An 18,698-nucleotide genomic window follows, 5' to 3' on the forward strand; every position below is an offset into this window, starting at 1 on the left:
ACTCACCTGTGCTCTGGTGCACTGGATTCCTAATAAACTTGAGAGCTTCTGCAGCAGCGTATCTATCAGTGCAGCTTCTTTCCAAGTCTGTTGGAGGAGAAAAGGAGAAAAATAAATTGAAATTGTTCCTAATGTTGAAGGGGAAAAGTATCAAAGGTAAAAAAAGTAAACATATAGTAAAGATACTGCTTCCTTTAATGATTTGCTGTTAGGCATTGGAGTGTTTCTGCTTAGTAGTTGAGGGTCAGCTATTTATAGGACAGTGGCTAGAACACAATGCAGTCTTGGTAAATTGGGTTTCCTAGGAAAATAGTTGGCAGAGCTGTGGATACTAATAAAGGGAATATGCTGATATTGTGCATTACATCCTTTTGTAATCTTAAGAGCAGCTACAGTTGAACTTTTGCAGTGGTATAAAATGGAACGGTTTATATAGGTATCCCCCACTTTACGCCACTTCACTTTTAGGGCTAGGAGATGTGTGTTAGTACCTGTTTTCACTAACCAAAAGAAATCCGAAGAGGACTTTTGCTTTTATGAAAAAGATGAAAAGCGAAGGTAGCCTACGTTCAGTGTTTGCAGTAAGCTGTTACAGAGGCAGCACACACTGAAATAACACTACATTATTTCTGCTTTACATAGCTGTATATGATATTCCTGCTTTTACTATACGTTAGTGCTGTTTTAGGTTTGATGTATTATTTGGTAGGTTATTTTGGGGGACTGGGAAAGATTAAAAATGTTTCCCATTTAAATTAATGGTAATTGCTTCTTTGTGTTATGCCATTTTGGCTTTTAAAAGTTTTCATAGGAATGCGCTCTACTTTTGGGTAGTGGGGGAAACCAGTATATAAATTCCCAAGCCATAGAGTTACCTACCTTAAGGGACTTTCTTTCTTTACCAAAGGACATTAGAATGGCAGAAACAAAAAGGTTAATGATCACAAGCACCATCAAGATGACACTGGTGAGGATCAGAAAGGAGCCCAGGACTGGGTCTAATGCAATAATCTGGGAAGACAATAAAACACTGAGTTTAAACACTCACAGTTTCATTTCTACTTTAAAAATGTAAGTTACGTGCTAACATTTGGGATATATAAGAAAACACTTGTCTGGTGGAAATGAGAGAGAAAAGCAAAACTATTAAAAGAATACTTTTGAGGGGAGAGAAGAGCAAGAATGGCCCTAAGGGTGTAAAAATAATTGTGCCTTTGGGGTTTTCATAAGAACAGGTGAGTTGCAAAATTAAAAGGATTCAAAGCCCATGTGAGTTTTGGCAATTCCAGAAAATACAGGGGTGGGCAAAAGTAGGTTTACAGTTTGCATGCAAAAAATACAATGATAAATAATACAAGAGTAAACTTCCACGTACTCACAACTGTAAACCTACTTTTTCCCAATCTTATTTTAGATATTTAAAAAGTCATGTTGATTTTCCAATACTAATGGTTTATTTTCCCTTGGTATTGGCTCATTCATCACTGGCATTTTTAAAAAAAGACAAGCAACTTAGAGGATGTATACTTAAACTAAATGCCACTGGGATGGAAATCTCTGTCAAAACATTTCCTAGTAGCAGCCTATCATCCACTTAATAGCATAATTAGGTCAAGTTTGGACACTCTGAGTTTATGATGTAAGACTTTTCCCAATAAGTATAACTCCATTGGCCCTTCACATTGTATATTTATGATTAGAGTAGAAAAGTGTGTGTTTTTTTAAAAAGTCCAAAAATAAGTGTTAGTAAAAGTGTAGTATTCTGATTACTTCCTTTAAGAACTTTAGTATTTAAAGTGTTCCATGGCTGAGGACTTCACTCTCTAGTGATTGGGGCTAGAACCACAATAAAATAGTACCCCCAAAACAGTGGTTATCTTAGGGAGGTAGCAGTTTTCCACATCAGAAACCATGATAACTTACCCATTTTAATTAGTAACCTTTGAAACGTAGGTTATCAGAATGATAAGCCTTGATGAAAATCTTGCCACCTGCACTGATCTGAATTGCAGTTTTTTTCTTCCCTGATCAAATCTATATATGCTTGTGCTTTGGACCCAAATCCTCACCTGGGTTTCCTGCTTTATTTTTCATAGGTTGAATAGAAACGGGTTTGTGTTGGTAGTTCCTGGGGGAAAATAACAGGCTCTCTGAAATTGTTAACTATAAACAGAAACATCACAGCTCTTCTGGAATTGTACGGGCCTAATTTTTAAAAGTCATTTCCATTGTCTACTTCAAAGGGCCACTGAAAAGGCAGCAGCAACCCCATGTAATCTGGCCAGGTACAAGAGCAAAGGTTCAGGCTGTGTCCTTGGCAGTAAGATTAAGGACACAGGAAGTGAGAGGTGGGACTATGTGTTTAGAAAAGGACAGGCTTCTGAAAGTAATAGCCACCCCAAAGCTTGTAGACATAGGTGGTACCAGAAACCAGAACGACAAAGCATCTAAATCTCCCTTTTCTAATGGTGCCATCGTATAGTAGGGGCTGCTTTTATAAACATTGCTCCCTTTATTAGACACAGGGTAGGGCAAAAGTAGAGTTACAGTTGTTTGTATGGAAATACAATTAATAAATAAATTGTTTCGTGTACTCACAACTGTAAACCTACTTTTGCCCCACCCTGTATTATTAAACCAAAAGAGTTCTGTAGGGAAAACAGGATGGGGTTTTTCACCTCCTTGTAATGAGAGACTCCCATCAAGAGACCAACAAAAGTCACTGCAGAGCTGAAAAAAGTTCGGTAGTCGGAGATGCTCCACCCAAATAGCAGGTTAAACTGAAAAGAGGGAGAAAGACCAGTCAGGGAGTGGAGAGAAGTGGAGGCTATTGCAGTTATTTCTGTCTTGAGGTACTCAGTGATGAGGTCAACAGAACGAACATAATGAAAATTAAAATCCTTAGTGGCCATTTTGATTACCATGCCTAAAAAATATATAAAATTCCTTTGTAGTTACATAGTATTTTCATATAAATTTGACCTTCACATTCCCGTGAGCTAAATTTTATCCCAATTTTAAAGATACAAATATATGAATTGAAGTCCTCCTGCTAATTATGGCACTGTAACTAAAACCAGCTTTCTTACTGCACTACTTTTTCTCCAAAACTCAATGCCAACTTGAACTGATTTTCCACATAGTGATCTTTTCTAAGAGAAGCAAAGTGATTCAAGACTATAGCACTTAGGAAAGACAGACACTGAATGGGCGCTCACAGCAATGGCATAGCCTGTCAGCAGGATCAAGATGACCAACAGGAAGCCCACCACCTCATCCCAGGCTTTGGTGAGTGTTCTTCCGATGACCTGGAGCCTGGGGTTATGGTGCAGCAGGGTCCATAGCTGAACAGTTGCCAACAGAACCAGGAAGCCCATGAGGTGAATGACAGCCGAGTTCACTTTTACTGCCTCATAGAAGTTGATGAACCTTTATCAAGGAAGGCCGACAGTTACTCAGCATGAAGTATATGCCATCACCAATTCCTGTGACGTCAGTTTCTCCAGTGTTCCCACTGCCGAAGTGCAGCAGTTGTGAGTCCTACTAGGTGAAATGCTTGATGTAAGAACTCTGCTTTCCAGTGTGGCCTGTGGATATGAGAGCACTGGCAAAAGAAACACATGTTTGGTTGGGAGTTGTGCTGAAGAAAACTTGAAATGTGACCTCTGATTTCTTTACTCCAGGTTCATCCTGGAAATCAAGGCCAGCCTTCTACTGCTCTGATTTGAGTTAAATCTCTCCTCTTAAAAGATGAGTTAACATAATGACACGTGCCATTAGGCTGGTCTGTTTTCTGTAACACACTAATACTGTATTGTCCTCTGGCAGTAGATACCTGACCCTCTAATAGGTTTAACAGTGCTGAGTAGAAAGATGATTAGAGGTAAGGGGTGTTAATTACCAATTTGGTGTTGGTTTTTTATTTTTTTAGGTTTTGTTATTTGAGAGAGGCATTCATAATTATACTGGGAAAGACCCCCATAGGTATGAGCATGTTGACCCTTGATCACAATTCTTTTATTGTCTAAGACCTAGACGGTGCCACACAGCAGGCTGGATCTCAGCTGCCAGCATAATTCAAACTGCACAGACCCAGTGTCCCTGCATAAACAACCCACTATAAGGCCTTCCTGGGACAGTGCCTTAGTCTTAGACCAGTGGTGCAGGCTGCTCACCACTGAAAGGTTAGAAAAGTGCATGGCAATACTTGATCTGGGCCAGAGATGCTCTTCCCCATGAGAATGGCCAGAGAAAGAGTCCAAAGGGGCACCAGAATGTCTTGGTGTGGATGAACATCCCTACCCAGAAAGCAACTGCTTTGGACTAAAAGTATGTACCATGTGTTGTGGTTTTATTTGAAGGATGATCACTTGTCATGTCTTAGGTTTTATTCCTTGGCCAGGGTGCAAAATAATGACTAATCCAGGCCCTTTGATGTGAAAGGCAGAAGACCTTTTCAACGTGATGAGCAGTATAGGCTTCTGGTTCATCGTCTCTGCTGTGACATTAGTCTGAGTTCTGTGTTTATCTTTGGTATTCTACAAAGAGAGATTTGGTAGAGCAGTGGAGGAGGAAGGGGAGTTTGCAAGAATACGTGTGTGTAAACAGGAAACTTTGGACATGGAGGAGGAATATCCATCCTGGGCTGCTCCGGCTCCCTCTTACCTGTCACGGTCGTAGTGGTACTGTGCCATGTTCTTCTTATGTAGAGAAATAAGCTTGATGTCAAGCACCAAGATGACAAAGCTAGTAAGGATTATGCTTATGTCCAGAATGTTTTTTTTCCTCGTTAAGAACCTCCATCTCTGCTGTTTCAGCCGGCGACCCTAAACAGACACCACAGTCACTGCTGCTTGCCTGAAAGATTAGCTACGTCTCCCCCTAATGAAGTGTTACGAACATTGCCATCATCTGACCTGGACACAATGGGTTATGGTCTCTGTTCTGCCCTGTGGTTGCTCAGAGGGGCTGCTTACTGAATAGTTGGCCTTTTCTAGTACAACTTCCACTGGGTACAGTCATTTTTCTTTGCTTAAACTTAATTTAAAAAGTTTCTAAATTAGTTATCAAGCCTGAAAATAAAGAAAACATTGTGTTTGGCTTAAGGTACGTTATCTTTGGGGTGCCGTCACCTGTATTTTTGAGTGCTTAATCCGTTTGTACTTTCAGTCTCTTGCTAGTGCTTTACACAGGGTTAGTACAACTGTACAAAAAGTAATTTTCTTTCTACAGACTTAATTCTTTAACTCTTGAAAACTGAAAGACCTACTTTGTGGAAAATCAGCCAGCCTTTAACTGAAGTCAGATTTCTGGAAAGGACCAAAATCATAGCTGTAATTCAAGCAATAGCTCATTGTGGAGCTTCTCAAATAATCGGCAAGCTTGGGAGTCTCTTAGATTTAACATTTTCAACTCACCTGTACGAAGCCATAGTAACAGACTAGCAGATAATAGATGACTTGTGAGACGATAGACCAGACAGAGTCCTTCTTTGAAGTCTGAAGGGAAGTTAAAGTGTCCAGTCTTACAGAAGCGAAGAAAGCACCTGAGAATAACATTTCTAGTCAAGAGTCTTTAGAACTTTTGCTCTCTTCCCTTCAAACTCCGTCTTTGAAATAACCTCAACTGTTCCTGTACCATCAATTTCAGATGTTCTGAGTTTCTAAGCTGTGCTTCCTCTAGAGGTGTCATGAATATTAAATGACGTCACATGTGCAAAGCTATTGGAGAAAAGTGCTGACTGCATGAAAAGTCCCTATGAAGACCCTCAGGAAGCCGTCACGCTTCACTTAGAAGTATAAGAGAAGTGGTGTACTCTGTGTGGATCTGGGAAGAAGGAATTCCTGATTAGAAGTAAAACCTGGTGGTAAAGGGAAGGACACTCGTGGGCAAGTTCTGGGGGAGAGAAGAAAGGTGAGAAGAAGTAGGATTAGGACAGATTTCCTGTTAAAGGCAGGGGAGTTCAGTGTGCCAGCTTCCCTCCAGGCCCTTACAAAACACCTCTCCAATGACAGTGAAGGGGTATGAAAATGACAGAGAAGAGGAGGGCAAACGAGAGGGACAAACTTGGAAGCTGGAAAATAAGATGACGCTGACCCAGTAGATTCAAGGAAGCTGAAACCTAAGCAGTGCAGGAAACCCAGAAGGAAGCCAATTCTTACCACAAAACCCTGGAAAGGCTGGGATATTAGAGGCATCAGGTACCTCTGAAGGTAGAGGGTCAAGTGGAACTGAAAATGGAACTGATTGCAAGTCTGAGCATAAGCAGTTAGACCCCAGATTTTCTCTTCCTGTCACAACCAGATATTTGCCCCCCATCCTGCCTTCCACTGCCTAAGACTAAAGGTTTATTTGCTAGTGATGTTGAACTAGAGAGAATCTGAGCTCAGAGACACCGGGTACATTGCGAGTCAACTAGAAAAGGGAATTAAAAGAAAGTCTACATACTGCTGGGTGAGACCCTTACTCTCCTTCCCTCACTTCTCTCTAACAGGCTTATATCCTCGAGGCAGGAGTTTGGAGGGTCCCTCTCTGAAAACTGACTGCCCAAGAGAAAAGACAGATACTAGTTGACAAGCTCTATCCAGGCATACAGAGCTTCTAATTAGCATTTGCTTTTTTTTTTAATGGCCTCTCAAATATGAAAAAAACAGCCAGATTATTAAACCTCTAACATTGATAATTGGAGATAACAAAAAAAATAAAAAAATAAAAAGCTCAGAGGAATTAGAGAAAGTGAAGGAGCTGAGAAAAACAAAATGAACCTATAGTATCCTCAGAGAGTCGATAGGATATTGATTCCATAAAAGAACAACAGGAGACTATGCAAAAGAAATATGAGAACAAACACAAGTCTTGGAAATTAAAATATAAAAATGAAAATTTCAAATCGTTTAGAAATTGAAGTGATCTCAGAAATTAGGTGGAAAATAAAAGCAAAAACCTAACAAAATCAGAGGATCAGTCCAAGAGTTCCTACCTCTACCTCAAAATACTAGGAATATCAGAAAAAGAAAAAATAGGAGAAATTTGCAAAGAAAATTTCTCAAAATCTAGGCATACATTTTCAGATTAAAGGACTATGAGGACAGTCAGGTCCTTTCATAACGTTGACAAAGAGACAATTCTAAAAACTTGGGAATGGGAGCATCATCATACTGAGAAGTTAGGAGGCAATGGACTGTACTTTCCAAAATTCTGTGAAAAACAACTGTATCCAATGAAATAAGCAACCAAATGTGATGACAAAATTTTTGGGCATGTAAGGCTTCAAAAAATTTACTTCCTTTGCACCTTCCAGGAAGTTACTGTAGGATGTGCTCCAGCAAAATGAGGAAGTAAACCAAGAAAGGAAGACATGGGATCTAGGAGAAGGGACCCAGTGGAGGAAATAGGTAAAGATAATCCCTAGGGTGGCAGTGAAGAGGGAGTCCAGGATAAGAGCTCTAGAGCAGGCCTAGAGAATAACCAAACTGCACTGCACTGAAAGGATGGAGGCCCTAGGGAGGGTCTCTCTTAAGAAAAAGACAAAATGATAGATTATGGGATACTTTTGAACAGAATAAAGGTTTTACTTCTAGGAAGAGTTTGATTCATCTCCAATGACAGATGCATGCAAAACCAACCAATCAAAAAAGAATTATAAACTAGGGAAAACAAACAGTTGTGAAAGAAAAGAAATTGTAATACATTACAGGGCTCATCTTTGAAAAATATATTATCACAATTATGGAAATAATATTAACCATAAAATATACCTCTTTGGTGGGAAAATGAGGAAAGAAAAGGGGTGTATGTTAGGGACATGTGTGGGTGTAAGAAAGTTAAATCCTCTGTCATTAAACTGAAGATTCATGAAATAGCTAATAAGCATGTTAATTTTTAAGTTGCAAAAGAATGGGTTTAAAAAGGCTGAAAGCAGTTTCTATGGCTTAGGAATGAGGTGGGGAATGAGGACTAGTTTTTGCCTTGAACTATTTGACTTTTAAAATTACGTGTAATAACTTGAATTAAGATAATGTCTTTTAATGGTATAAGAAATTGGGACTTCTGAAATACCCAGGTCAGAGGGAGGAGAGGAGAGGCCTTCGTACCCACATTGTTGGATTCCAAAATCAGGGTGACTACACAGAACAGGTTCACATTAGCATTGAAGACCACAAATTCCACAAAGAGGCTTTTGGTGCGACGGTCTAGCCAGTGGCTCTGTTCAAGATGCTGCAGAACTCTGGAAAGACAGAGAAGGACAGGGCTGCTGCTTTCTCCATTCAGCTCTGCAAAGGAAAACGCCCTGGCATTTCCAATATTACTCATACCACATGAGAGGCTACATTTCCCAATCTAGTTTATCTGGGCAGTATTTTCTAATTACTAATGCCCGAACTTTCACTACTGATAACATGAACATAAATCTAGAAGACTATAAAATTGCAAGTTGTCAAAATGGTAGTCACACCAAGGTTAAATGTTCAAGATAATATATTTGGCACTTAAGGCATGAGGTAGAAGTTTATATGCTGTGTCAACTACTATTTGAAGTGTTAAATGCTACTCTCTACTAATAGCTACTATTCAGTTTTGAGAGGCGTAAGGGGTGGAAAGGTCATTTGGCTGGCATTGTTTTTGATTAGTTTCTTGCTATAAATTTAAAGAGATAATCATTTTAATTTAGACTTTTTCATACATAATGACAGAGACTCCCAGGATTCATATACAAAACCATTCTAACTCTGGCAGTTTATTTTTAGCATTTGAATTTTGGATTGATCGTAGTCCTCGGTGAAGGGCAGTGTTTCCTCTTATATTGGAAGAGTAGTTTGCCCAAGCTAGAATTACTGAGTTCAACTGCATCTAAGATTGAAACTGATACGTGTTTCCCAGATGAGAAAAGGACTGAGATTTGGCAAACTGGCACACTAAAACCAACCTGTCGTTTGAGGTTGAACAAGGAATTTTTAAACTAAAAGATACATTTCCTTAAAAGTCTAAAATAAAAGTGTCTACAAGTGTCATTACAGTAGCTCTTGAAAATGTTCAATGGGTTCTAACTCCTACTTGTCCTGAGAATGGACAGAAGCGAACATCTTGGTCCTCTTGTTGAGGGCTCAGGCTCACTCACCTGGCTGCATTACTGGAGTTTCTTCCAAGTCTGACCACGTATCCTCCTGAGTAAGTGGCAAATTCCCCTTGGATGGGGTGGCCACCCAGTGTCTCCTGATTCTGATAGTGCCAAATGCTGTCTGGCTCTGTGTCGTTTGTTTCAGGTGGCCTCCAGTTAGCCCCGTAGTTCTCTGTATCCTCCAGATCGTGGCAAGATGGCTTCAGAATGCGAATCTGATGAAGCAGAACATTGCCCAAAAGAAAGGAGTTCCCATCAGTAATGAACCCTAATGAGAGAGTACAAGAAGCCATTGTAAAAACTGCCTCATTAATTTCATAACAAAAAATGAAGCTTTACCACTATTTTTAAAAACATTTTTAGAGTTTCCAGCTAATGCAACCAGATTAAAAAAAAAGAAACAAGAGGTATTAAAAAAAATGGAGGAAGTGAAATTATAATTTGTAGATAATGACCTATATATGATATGTAGGTAATGGTCTAGATAGATCATGAGAATCAACCGAAAGATGTCAGAAAGATGAAGGTGATGGGATATGAGGTCCCTTGATTGTATCTCTCAACAATAATCCACAGACAAAAGTGCCTTTGTGGGAGTGTTGGGATTCAGGTAGGCAACCGTGAAACCCTGGTGGAGTCCAAGACCAACAAGGTCCATTTTGAGAAGGCAGGTTCCCCACGTGGCTGACTCACCAATTGTGGGCCTGGCTGCACATCTAGAAACAGCTGTCCTCCTGTGGACTTAGCTGCAGTGCCATTTGACCTTGGCCTTGCCACCAGCACCATATGCCAAGGGACGCAGGAGGGGTCACCCCAGCCTGTGCTTTAGATAATAGTCCTGCAGATGTCAGTCCTGACTGGACCATAAAGTGGCTGTGACCCAGCTCCAGCCCTTCCCAGCCATGGTCCAGAAGTCCCTGGAGGTGAGCTCACCAAACAGTGTGACTGAAGATCTTGAAACAGCCCTATAACTTACCACACCAAAAACAAAACAGAATTTTGTGAGATAAATGTGTTAATTAGCTTGATTGTGGTAATCATTTCACAATGTAGTCGTATATCAAAACATCATGTTGTACCCTTAAGTACGTGCAATTTTTGTCAATTATACCTCAATAAAGCTGGGAGGAAAAAGAGAACCTAAAAACTATTACTTAGAAAAAATTCAGCAAGGTGGCTGGGTACTAACTATAAAGAAATCAATGTCCTTTTTTTAAAAAAAGTATATATATATTTTTATTGATTTCAGAGAGAGGAAAGGAGAGGGAGAGAGAGAAATAGAAACATCAATGATGAGAGAGTCATTGATCAGCTGCCTCATACACGCCCCTGACCGGGGATTGAGCCCGCAACCCGGGCATGTGCCCTGAACTGGGCATCGAATCCCGATCGCCTGGATCCTAGGTTTACGCTCAACCGCTGAGCCACACCCAGTCAGACTCAATGTCCTTCTATACCCAAACAATATTTACTTAGACGCTATAGAGAAATAAAAGATATCATTTACAATGGCAACACAAAAGAAATGTGCAAGAATTATATGGAGCAATTCTGAGTGTTCCTGAGGATGAGATGAGAATAGAAAAGCAAATCATATTCCCAGACAGGAAGAGAACATTATAAAGATACTGATTCCCGAAATTAATTTTTTGTTTGTTTTTAATCTTCACCCGATGATATTTCTTCCATTGCTTTTCAGAGAGAATGGAAGAGAGAGAGAGAGCAACATCCATGTGAGAGAGACACATCGATTGGTTGCCTCCTGTATGGGCCCCTACAGGGGCTGAGGATCTAGCCTGCAACCGAGGTACATGCCCTTGGCTGGAAATGAACCCAGGACCTTCAGTCCGCGGGCCGGCGCTCTAACCACTGAACCAAACCGGCTAGGGCCCGGAATTAATTTTTTTAAGTTCTTAGTTTGTATCCATATAAATATCTAAATCTGTATCTACAACTAAACAAGCTCTTAATACATAAAGGCTCCTATTAAAACAAGCAAATGGCCCTAGCCAGTTCGGCGTAGTGGTTAGAGCGTCAGCCCTTGGACTGAAGGGTCTTGGGTTCGATTTCTGTCAAGGACATGTACCTCGGTGGCAAGCTCGATAGCCGGTGTGCGGGAGGCAGCCAATCAATGTCTCTCTCTCTCTCTCTCTCTCTCTCTCTCCCCCCCCCTTCACTCTCTGAAAAGCAATGGAAAAAACATCCTCGGGTGAGGATTGAAAAAAAGCAAACAAAACCAAGCAGCCTAGTGGAAGACACACAGAGGTGACGGAGCGCCGTCCGCTCACTCTCGTCTTTCAGTCAGCATGCACTGAGCGCTCACATATTCCAGGTCCTGCTCTAGGCGCCTGAGCACAGCAGTGGATGAGCCCCTGTCCACAGAGAGTGCACACTTGAGGGGGAGAGACAGGCAGTAACCAAACAATATTCAGGTGATGACAGTGCTGTGCAGACAAATTACATAGGATGGAGGGACAGAGAATGTTTCGTGGGGAGGAAGCAGTGCTGTTCGCTTAGGAAGGGTGATTAGAGAAAGCTGCTCTGAGGAGGTGGCTCACTGGAAGCTTAGTGGCTGTAGCAGAGTGAGTGAGGGTTGGAGGGATAGGAGATGAAGTGACACAGGTTTATGTTTTTTTAAAACATGGAGATGATGGAATGAAAAAGGGTAAGGGCAGAGGCAAGGTTTGCCCATATGAGGTGAAAAATGGTTTCTTTCTTTAGTTTCAATTTGTATTTTCTCATGAGTGCAATCCCAAAGTCTCATATCTCAGAGCTACAGGTGTTTGAAAACACCAGTTTTGCTGGGCTGTTGGAGATGGGGGCAGACTCATACATTGCTCATGGGAGTGTTAACTGGTACAATAACTAAGGAGAACAATTTGGCAATATCTTTCTAAATTAGAAATGTATATACGTTTTTAGCAAATCTTTTCAGGGTATTTATCTTACAGATATATTTGGACGTGTAAAATTACATATGTAAAATGACATTAATGGTAATGCTAACAATAAAAGGTTGGAAACTATCTAAATGTCTATCAATAGGGAGCTGGTTATATAAATTATGGTACATCTGTGCAATGGGATACTATACATATCAATGGAACAATTTCCAGGTAAACTATTACGGGAAAAAAGCAAAACACATGACAATGTTTATAGTATGTTACCATTTATCATCAAATCTATTTGCAAATGCCTAGATCACCTCTGAAAGAATATATAATAAACTGGGAAAGTAGTTGCCTCTTGGAAACAGGAAAGGGGGATTATGGAACAAAGGAGAGTGGCATGATATACGCTGTTGTACACTGAATTTTCTCCATGTTCATGTTTTAATTATTAAGTATTTTAACATGAAAGAAAAAGATGATGTTAGAGAATTTTGCAGGGACAGGTTTACCGGGAACAGCTGGAGAGTTAAAGGACTGAGAGTTCTGCAGAAGACAAAGGGAAGAGTTGAGAGCCTTCAAATATGGTCTCATTTTGTATTTCCTAAATGAAAAATATATACAATTATGGTAAATTTTTGACCAGTTTTCTATCTCAGAAGAAAGAGAGAAAAGCAAGCTTAAATTACAGCAAGAGAAATTTTAATTAAATCCTACAAAGAGAAAGATCCTTCCCTATATGTGATTAAACACTGGACTGTGCTATTTAGGAAAGGTTTGTGTTTATAGGATATGGGTTATCTGCTGTGAAGGGCTTGGGCTTCAATGTTCTTGAAAACAACTGGATTAAGGACTGAATTACAGCAATTCTGAAAGTAAATAGTTTTAGGAGTTGAAGAGATAACCAATGTTACTGCCATTTTTACTGTGCTTCACCCATGTCTACCTAGTTCTCTCTCTTTATCTACGTCTACAGACTGCTATTGCTCTTACTTAGTATGTTCAGGTAACTCATGTAAATAGGCTGTCCTGTATTTTGGTTCTAGATTAGCGAGAGCTTCAATTATGCCAATTAATAATAATAACTAGCACTTATCCAGTGAATACTATGTGCTAATACACTGTTCTAAACACTTAGATATACTAAGCTTTTTTTAAATGCTCACCTGAGGATATTTTTTCCATTGATTTCTTAGAGTAGGAGAGGAGTGGGGGAGAGACAGAGAAAGAAAAACATCGATGTGAGAGACAGACATCAATTGGTTGCCTCCCGCACATGCCCAGACCAGGGCCTGGGATCGAACCTGCAGCCCAGTCCTTGACCGGGAATCAAACCCGAGACCCCTTGGTGTGCGGGCTGATGCTATAACCACTGAGTCACACCAAGGACAAGCTTTTAATCTTCATATCAGTCTTATAGGGTAGATCCTAAGATTTTCCCCGTTGTAGAGAGGGAAAACTAAGGCATAGAAGGTTGAGTAATTTACCCAAGAACACACTGCTAGTATGTGGAGAGCAAGGATGTGCTTTTGGACCATGACCCTGTACTGCAGAACCAAGCAGTGAAGAAGAGAGCCACGCTTATCATGATGGCATTAGCCTTAGTCACCCATGGTTCAGTTTACTTTTTAGTTAATATTTTATTCAGCACAGGGTTACTGACTACAGATAGAATGTGCCCTGAACCTAGAACTGTCGCCACCTAAAACTGAACTAGAAAGAATTAACATGCAATGAATAGAAGTTGCCATCTGTAAAAACTCTCCTAAATGTGCCTAGTACAGTTTTAAGAAAAGACTATAAGTGTTTGCTGGGATGAGCATGTCTTTTAAATTTTTTCAGGAACCTAGGAGATGCTCCAAATTCTAATAGGAAGCCACCAATCCTAAGATAAATGAATGCAACAATTTCCAGAATACAGCTTACTGAACAAGATATAAAGTAGTAATATGACAAAGTGTTTGTAACTGATGAAAAATATTGAACAAGAAGCGTTCCTTAGGAAAGCAATTTTTTAGCATTTCTCCAACACTGTCCAGGGCAAAGCATACCAACTCCTCTTGATGGTGAGGTTCTCTGAAGATAAAGACCATATTATACCCAGCATACTAGGTGTTCTGAACTGGATAACCACACAAGGGAAGTTACACAGACATGTTGTAGACTTGGAAAGATTGCACATGAGGCAATGTATCAAACAGATCTTTCTGGTTGCACTGTTTTCCTGGTTCTGTGCTCACTGAACAACCTTCTCAGCTACATGTGGTTCCCTCCTTCACAAGGAGGCAGCCAGTCCCAGGGATCACTCCTGTTAGTTTTCATGTGTAAGTGAATAAGTTTGTACTCTTATTTACCAGCCTCTTGTGAGATTCATCAGCCAGAATCAGCTCCATGGGCCCGATCATCCTTGACTAGAGAGACGTGAACCTGAACCTGCTTAGATTAGGCCCAGGGAGTGGAATACTTGGGGTGCCCCCTGGGGTGCAGCCATGTGGGAAATCCAGCAGGCCTTTCTCCAGTGTTCTAACATGTCATGATGGGGTGTTTGGGAAACTAACTGCACCCCACCTTTGCGTGGCTGGGCCCAGGACTGTGTTCTTACCTCTGTAATCCCCGTACAGGTTAGGAAGGAGGGTGCGACTGGCCCAGGGGTAGAAATGCTTGAGAAGTTTGATCTCTGAGAAGCCTTGAGAAAAGCTCTTCCGTAGAGCTTGATGGAGGTGAAATCTACTGGAGTTCTGTGCAGAGATGACTGCAGTCATCAGTAGGACAAGGAAGAGGATTTGTACTATTGTGGAACAGAAAAATCATGATTGAGACTTTAGCTTAGAAAGTCTCTACAACCCTTTTCATTTTTCCTAAGTCTACAATAGACTCTACAGGCCAAAAACAGGCAAAAATTGGCAATTGTAAACATAAGCCCAAGCATTTGGCTGTTACTGATAATATATATCTATATATTCCTTCCCAGAATTACTCTGCCATTAGAAATTTTACTTAAGATACATAAAATTCCACACACAATTTTTGTATTTTAGTTCTTAGAACTTAATATCTCTCCCCACCCCCAAAACTCTCCTCCCTCCTTCCCCTCCATCTGTGCTCACAAGAAGGGAAGGCCTGGTAAAACAATCTGCCTTTGGGTCAGGGAATCCAATAGTCCCAACACTAGCTGTGCTGAAGTTACTGTGCACTTACAGGACAGCCATTTTTCAAAGCCTATGCGTTTTCCCTCCACCCTGTGAGTATGTAGATCAAGTTTTGCTATTACATCCACAGGTAGAGAAATGACTTCCTCAAGCTCACCATTAGATCTCAAGACTCCAGGAGTCTTCCTACTTACACCACCTTGTTTACTGGAAACCAAAAATTTTCGAGATGAATGCCTTAAAATGCCTTTACCCCTCCGTATTTCCCATTTTATCCCCTGCTCCCAACCGTCCCCCCTGTTCTCACTGGGCACTGTGCCACAGCACCAACATGCCACCGTTTCCTCTCCATACCCAAAATCTCTCCTGTCAGTTTGAAGAGTTGCTTCTCTTTCAAGGCTGTTTCTGGGAGCTTAACTGAACTGTTCATAGATGGTGCTACATAGATGGGGTTCTTCTTATCTCTTGAACCAGGCAATGATGGAGAACATTTTGCTGTCAAAAATTCAAATATAGGCCAAAAATTGGTATATTTCATTAAGCAGTTATTCATCAACATTTTCTGAGAATCTACTATGAGTACCTCCTGCTAAATGTTGAAGAAACAAAGAAAAAAGATCACTGAGCAGAGATTCTCCAGCTGTCACGAAGGACTTCTTAAAAACAGTCCTGAGCCATCAGGAACCGAGACTTTTGTAAAGTACAATAAAAATGAATTAGTAGAAAAGTGAAATAGAACAGAGGCCTATAAAATAACCAGCCTATAAAATTAGTTTCAGGCCTAAAGTTAAGTCTGCTCAGTTGCTACACAAGTTTCTAAGCTGCTTCTTTTCCATTCCTGTACTTATCTTAGACTAGAAACCAACAGTTCTAGTCAGTGGAGCACATGTTGGGAGCATGTTCTAAGGGTGTTTCTCAAATTTTAAAGTGTATAGGAATCACCTGGCAGTTTTGTTAAATGCAGATTCTTGGGTGAAGCCTAATATTCTGCATTTCCGACAATTTCAGGACACTCCAATGTTACCAATCTTAAGTTACTCCTAAAGAACTAACACCATTTTATATTCTATTTGAAACAATAATAGTGCCAGCTCTCATTATCACTGGCTGAAGAAGTCAAACAGAAGTAAAGGCAGGACTTGACTTCCTGTTTTACCCACTAGTGGGGTCACTTCCTCTCCTCATTGCACTAATCTATACTCAAAACCTTATAAGCTCTTTAAATTCCTACTAATCCAATACTGAATTCAACCTCTGCCTACTTCTTGATCTAATGTTCCATGACCAGCATGCATAGTCACAGCACTTACAGTGACAATGCCTCTGTATGGCCTCCATTCGTGACCAACAGCACACGGAGACATGCCCATTTCTGCTCTATAGGTCTCGCAGCTGTATTATACTTATGCTAGGCGGCTATGGTATGCTACGAGTCACAGTAATGCTAACCCTCCTAACGAACTTCACAGCATACCCTTCCTAATACTGTCCTTATGAGACATAATTATAACCAGTTCTGTCTGTCTACGCCAGACAGACATAAATCACTCGTCGCATACTCTTCCATCAGCCACATGGCACTAGTAGTTGTAGCCATCCTCATTCAAACACCGCGAAGCGATACAGGAGCCACTGCCCTGCTAGTCACACATGGCCTTACAGCCTCAGTACTGCTACACCTGGCAAACTCAAATTATGAATGAATTCATAGCCAAACTATAGCTCATGGCCTACAAACAATTCTTCCACTGATAGCAGCAAGATGCCATTAGCAAGTCTTACTAATCTAGTTTCACCCCCAACAATTATTTTAATTGAAGAATTCCTCATAGTTCTATCAACAATCTCATGGTCTAATATATCTATCACTCCTTTGTATTAATGCCTCTTGCAAGTATTATAGAAAACAACCTCTTAAAATGAAGTCTTTGTAGTATATTTACGACCCTGGTCTTGTAGACCAGCAACAGGGAACAAATCTCCCAAAGACTTCAGGAGGAAGCTCAAGCTCCAACATCAGCGCCCAAAGCTGAAATTCTGCTTAAACTCCTTGAAGCACCTATATGAGTGAAGTGAAATTAACTTTTTGTATTATGTCAATATTGAAATATTTTACAAATTCACCCATTAAACTACATGCCACACATATTATACATGAGTGATATATAGTATATAATACACATTATGTATAATTGTACATTAATTATTTACCCCACACATATAAGCATGTACATTAATATATATATTGCATAATATATAACTGGTTCTCGGACACACATTTAACTTTATCGCAGAATATCCATATCACAATAACATGCTTGATATTGCACAGTCCATGTTATTACTGATCATGCATACTAAGTCAAATCATTTCCAGTCACCATGTATACTGCAACCTAGAACTAGTTCTTAACCACAAAGCCCAGAGAAACCAGTAGCCCTTCCACAAACCTACCTCTCTTCTCGCCCCAGGCCCTCAATCCTGGGGATTTCTGTGTATGAGCTGCAAATGGCATCTGGTTTTTACTTCAGGACCATCTCACCTGAAATCGCTCACTTTTTTCCCTTAAATAAGACATCTCATGGGTTAGTGGCTAATCAGCCCATGCCACCAACAAAAACTGTGGTGTCATGCCTTTGGTGTTTTTTAAATTTTGAGTATTTTAGGATCCAGGGAGAGGAGGGGGAGAGGGTGAGTGGGGGAGGGCGAATGAATTAGAATATGACATGGAACTTGGCAGCAAGTATGTGCCACATGCCGGGAGGATCACTGAAGAATGATAAAACATCTCCGGGTGGGAGTCAGGGGAAGTGACATTCGATACCTGTTCTGCAGTATTAGCTGGAGCTGTTCAGATGGGCGAGGGCAAGAAAAGAGTGAGTCATTTCAGACGGAGCAGCAGTTCAGGAGCATGGAGAGATGAACTGAGGACTGTAAAGGCAGTCTGTAGTTAGCTCACTCATTTCTTAAATTCCATAAGGAATGGGGGTGCCTGCTCCTTAGCAGCATGTCCACTGCTCACCCTAAGGAATCAGTGACTGCCAGCATAAAGTTTATTGTGCATCTCTGTGGTGGCATCGCTTCCTTCCTGCAGACAGGCAAGTCCTCTCCTGAATTTTGGAGGTTATCATTCCCATGCATTTCTTCATGACAGAAAACCCTCTAAACAAGACATGCATTGTTCTGCATGATTAAAATAATGTGTCATTTTTCCTGCATGTTGCTTTCCTGCCCCCATTGTGTTTGAGGTTCATCCATGTGACATGAGCAGCTCGTGTCAGTTATAGGACTCCCTAAGGCCTGGTGACTGAATGTGAGGACTGAGAGAGGAATTCAGGATCACTCAGACATTTTTAGAGAATGGTAATGCTCTTAACTGAGATGAGAAAATATAGTGCAAAGTGGATTTGTGGAGCAGGCAAATATTTGTTTGGGGATGTTTAATTTGAAACACGTGCAGGCAGTCAGGGCCGATGGAGAGCAGCTGGAAATAGCCTGTGGGGCTCGGGAGTGAAGGAGATTTTTGAGGAGCCTACAGT

At 40.7% G+C, this 18,698-nt stretch overlaps 1 protein-coding gene across 1 annotated transcript in view; it reads right to left on the minus strand.

Annotated features, from left to right (window-relative positions):
- The window catches only part of PKD1L3 (polycystin 1 like 3, transient receptor potential channel interacting), a 41,477-nt gene that overhangs the window by 1,044 nt on the left and 21,735 nt on the right, over positions 1 to 18,698 (minus strand). The window contains exons 19-28 of the mRNA XM_087827410.1: positions 15,513 to 15,653; positions 14,612 to 14,797; positions 9,119 to 9,386; positions 8,094 to 8,227; positions 5,418 to 5,545; positions 4,666 to 4,826; positions 3,219 to 3,429; positions 2,679 to 2,780; positions 880 to 1,011; positions 7 to 87 (exon numbers count right to left, since the gene is read on the minus strand). Coding sequence (XP_087683536.1) covers positions 7 to 87; positions 880 to 1,011; positions 2,679 to 2,780; positions 3,219 to 3,429; positions 4,666 to 4,826; positions 5,418 to 5,545; positions 8,094 to 8,227; positions 9,119 to 9,386; positions 14,612 to 14,797; positions 15,513 to 15,653 — 1,544 coding nt within the window. The remainder of the gene's footprint in view (positions 1 to 6; positions 88 to 879; positions 1,012 to 2,678; positions 2,781 to 3,218; positions 3,430 to 4,665; positions 4,827 to 5,417; positions 5,546 to 8,093; positions 8,228 to 9,118; positions 9,387 to 14,611; positions 14,798 to 15,512; positions 15,654 to 18,698) is intronic.

Source organism: Miniopterus natalensis, chromosome 18 (assembly GCF_054644295.1).
Source record: "Miniopterus natalensis isolate mMinNat1 chromosome 18, mMinNat1.hap1, whole genome shotgun sequence".
In the NCBI taxonomy this organism is placed as follows: domain Eukaryota; kingdom Metazoa; phylum Chordata; class Mammalia; order Chiroptera; family Miniopteridae; genus Miniopterus; species Miniopterus natalensis.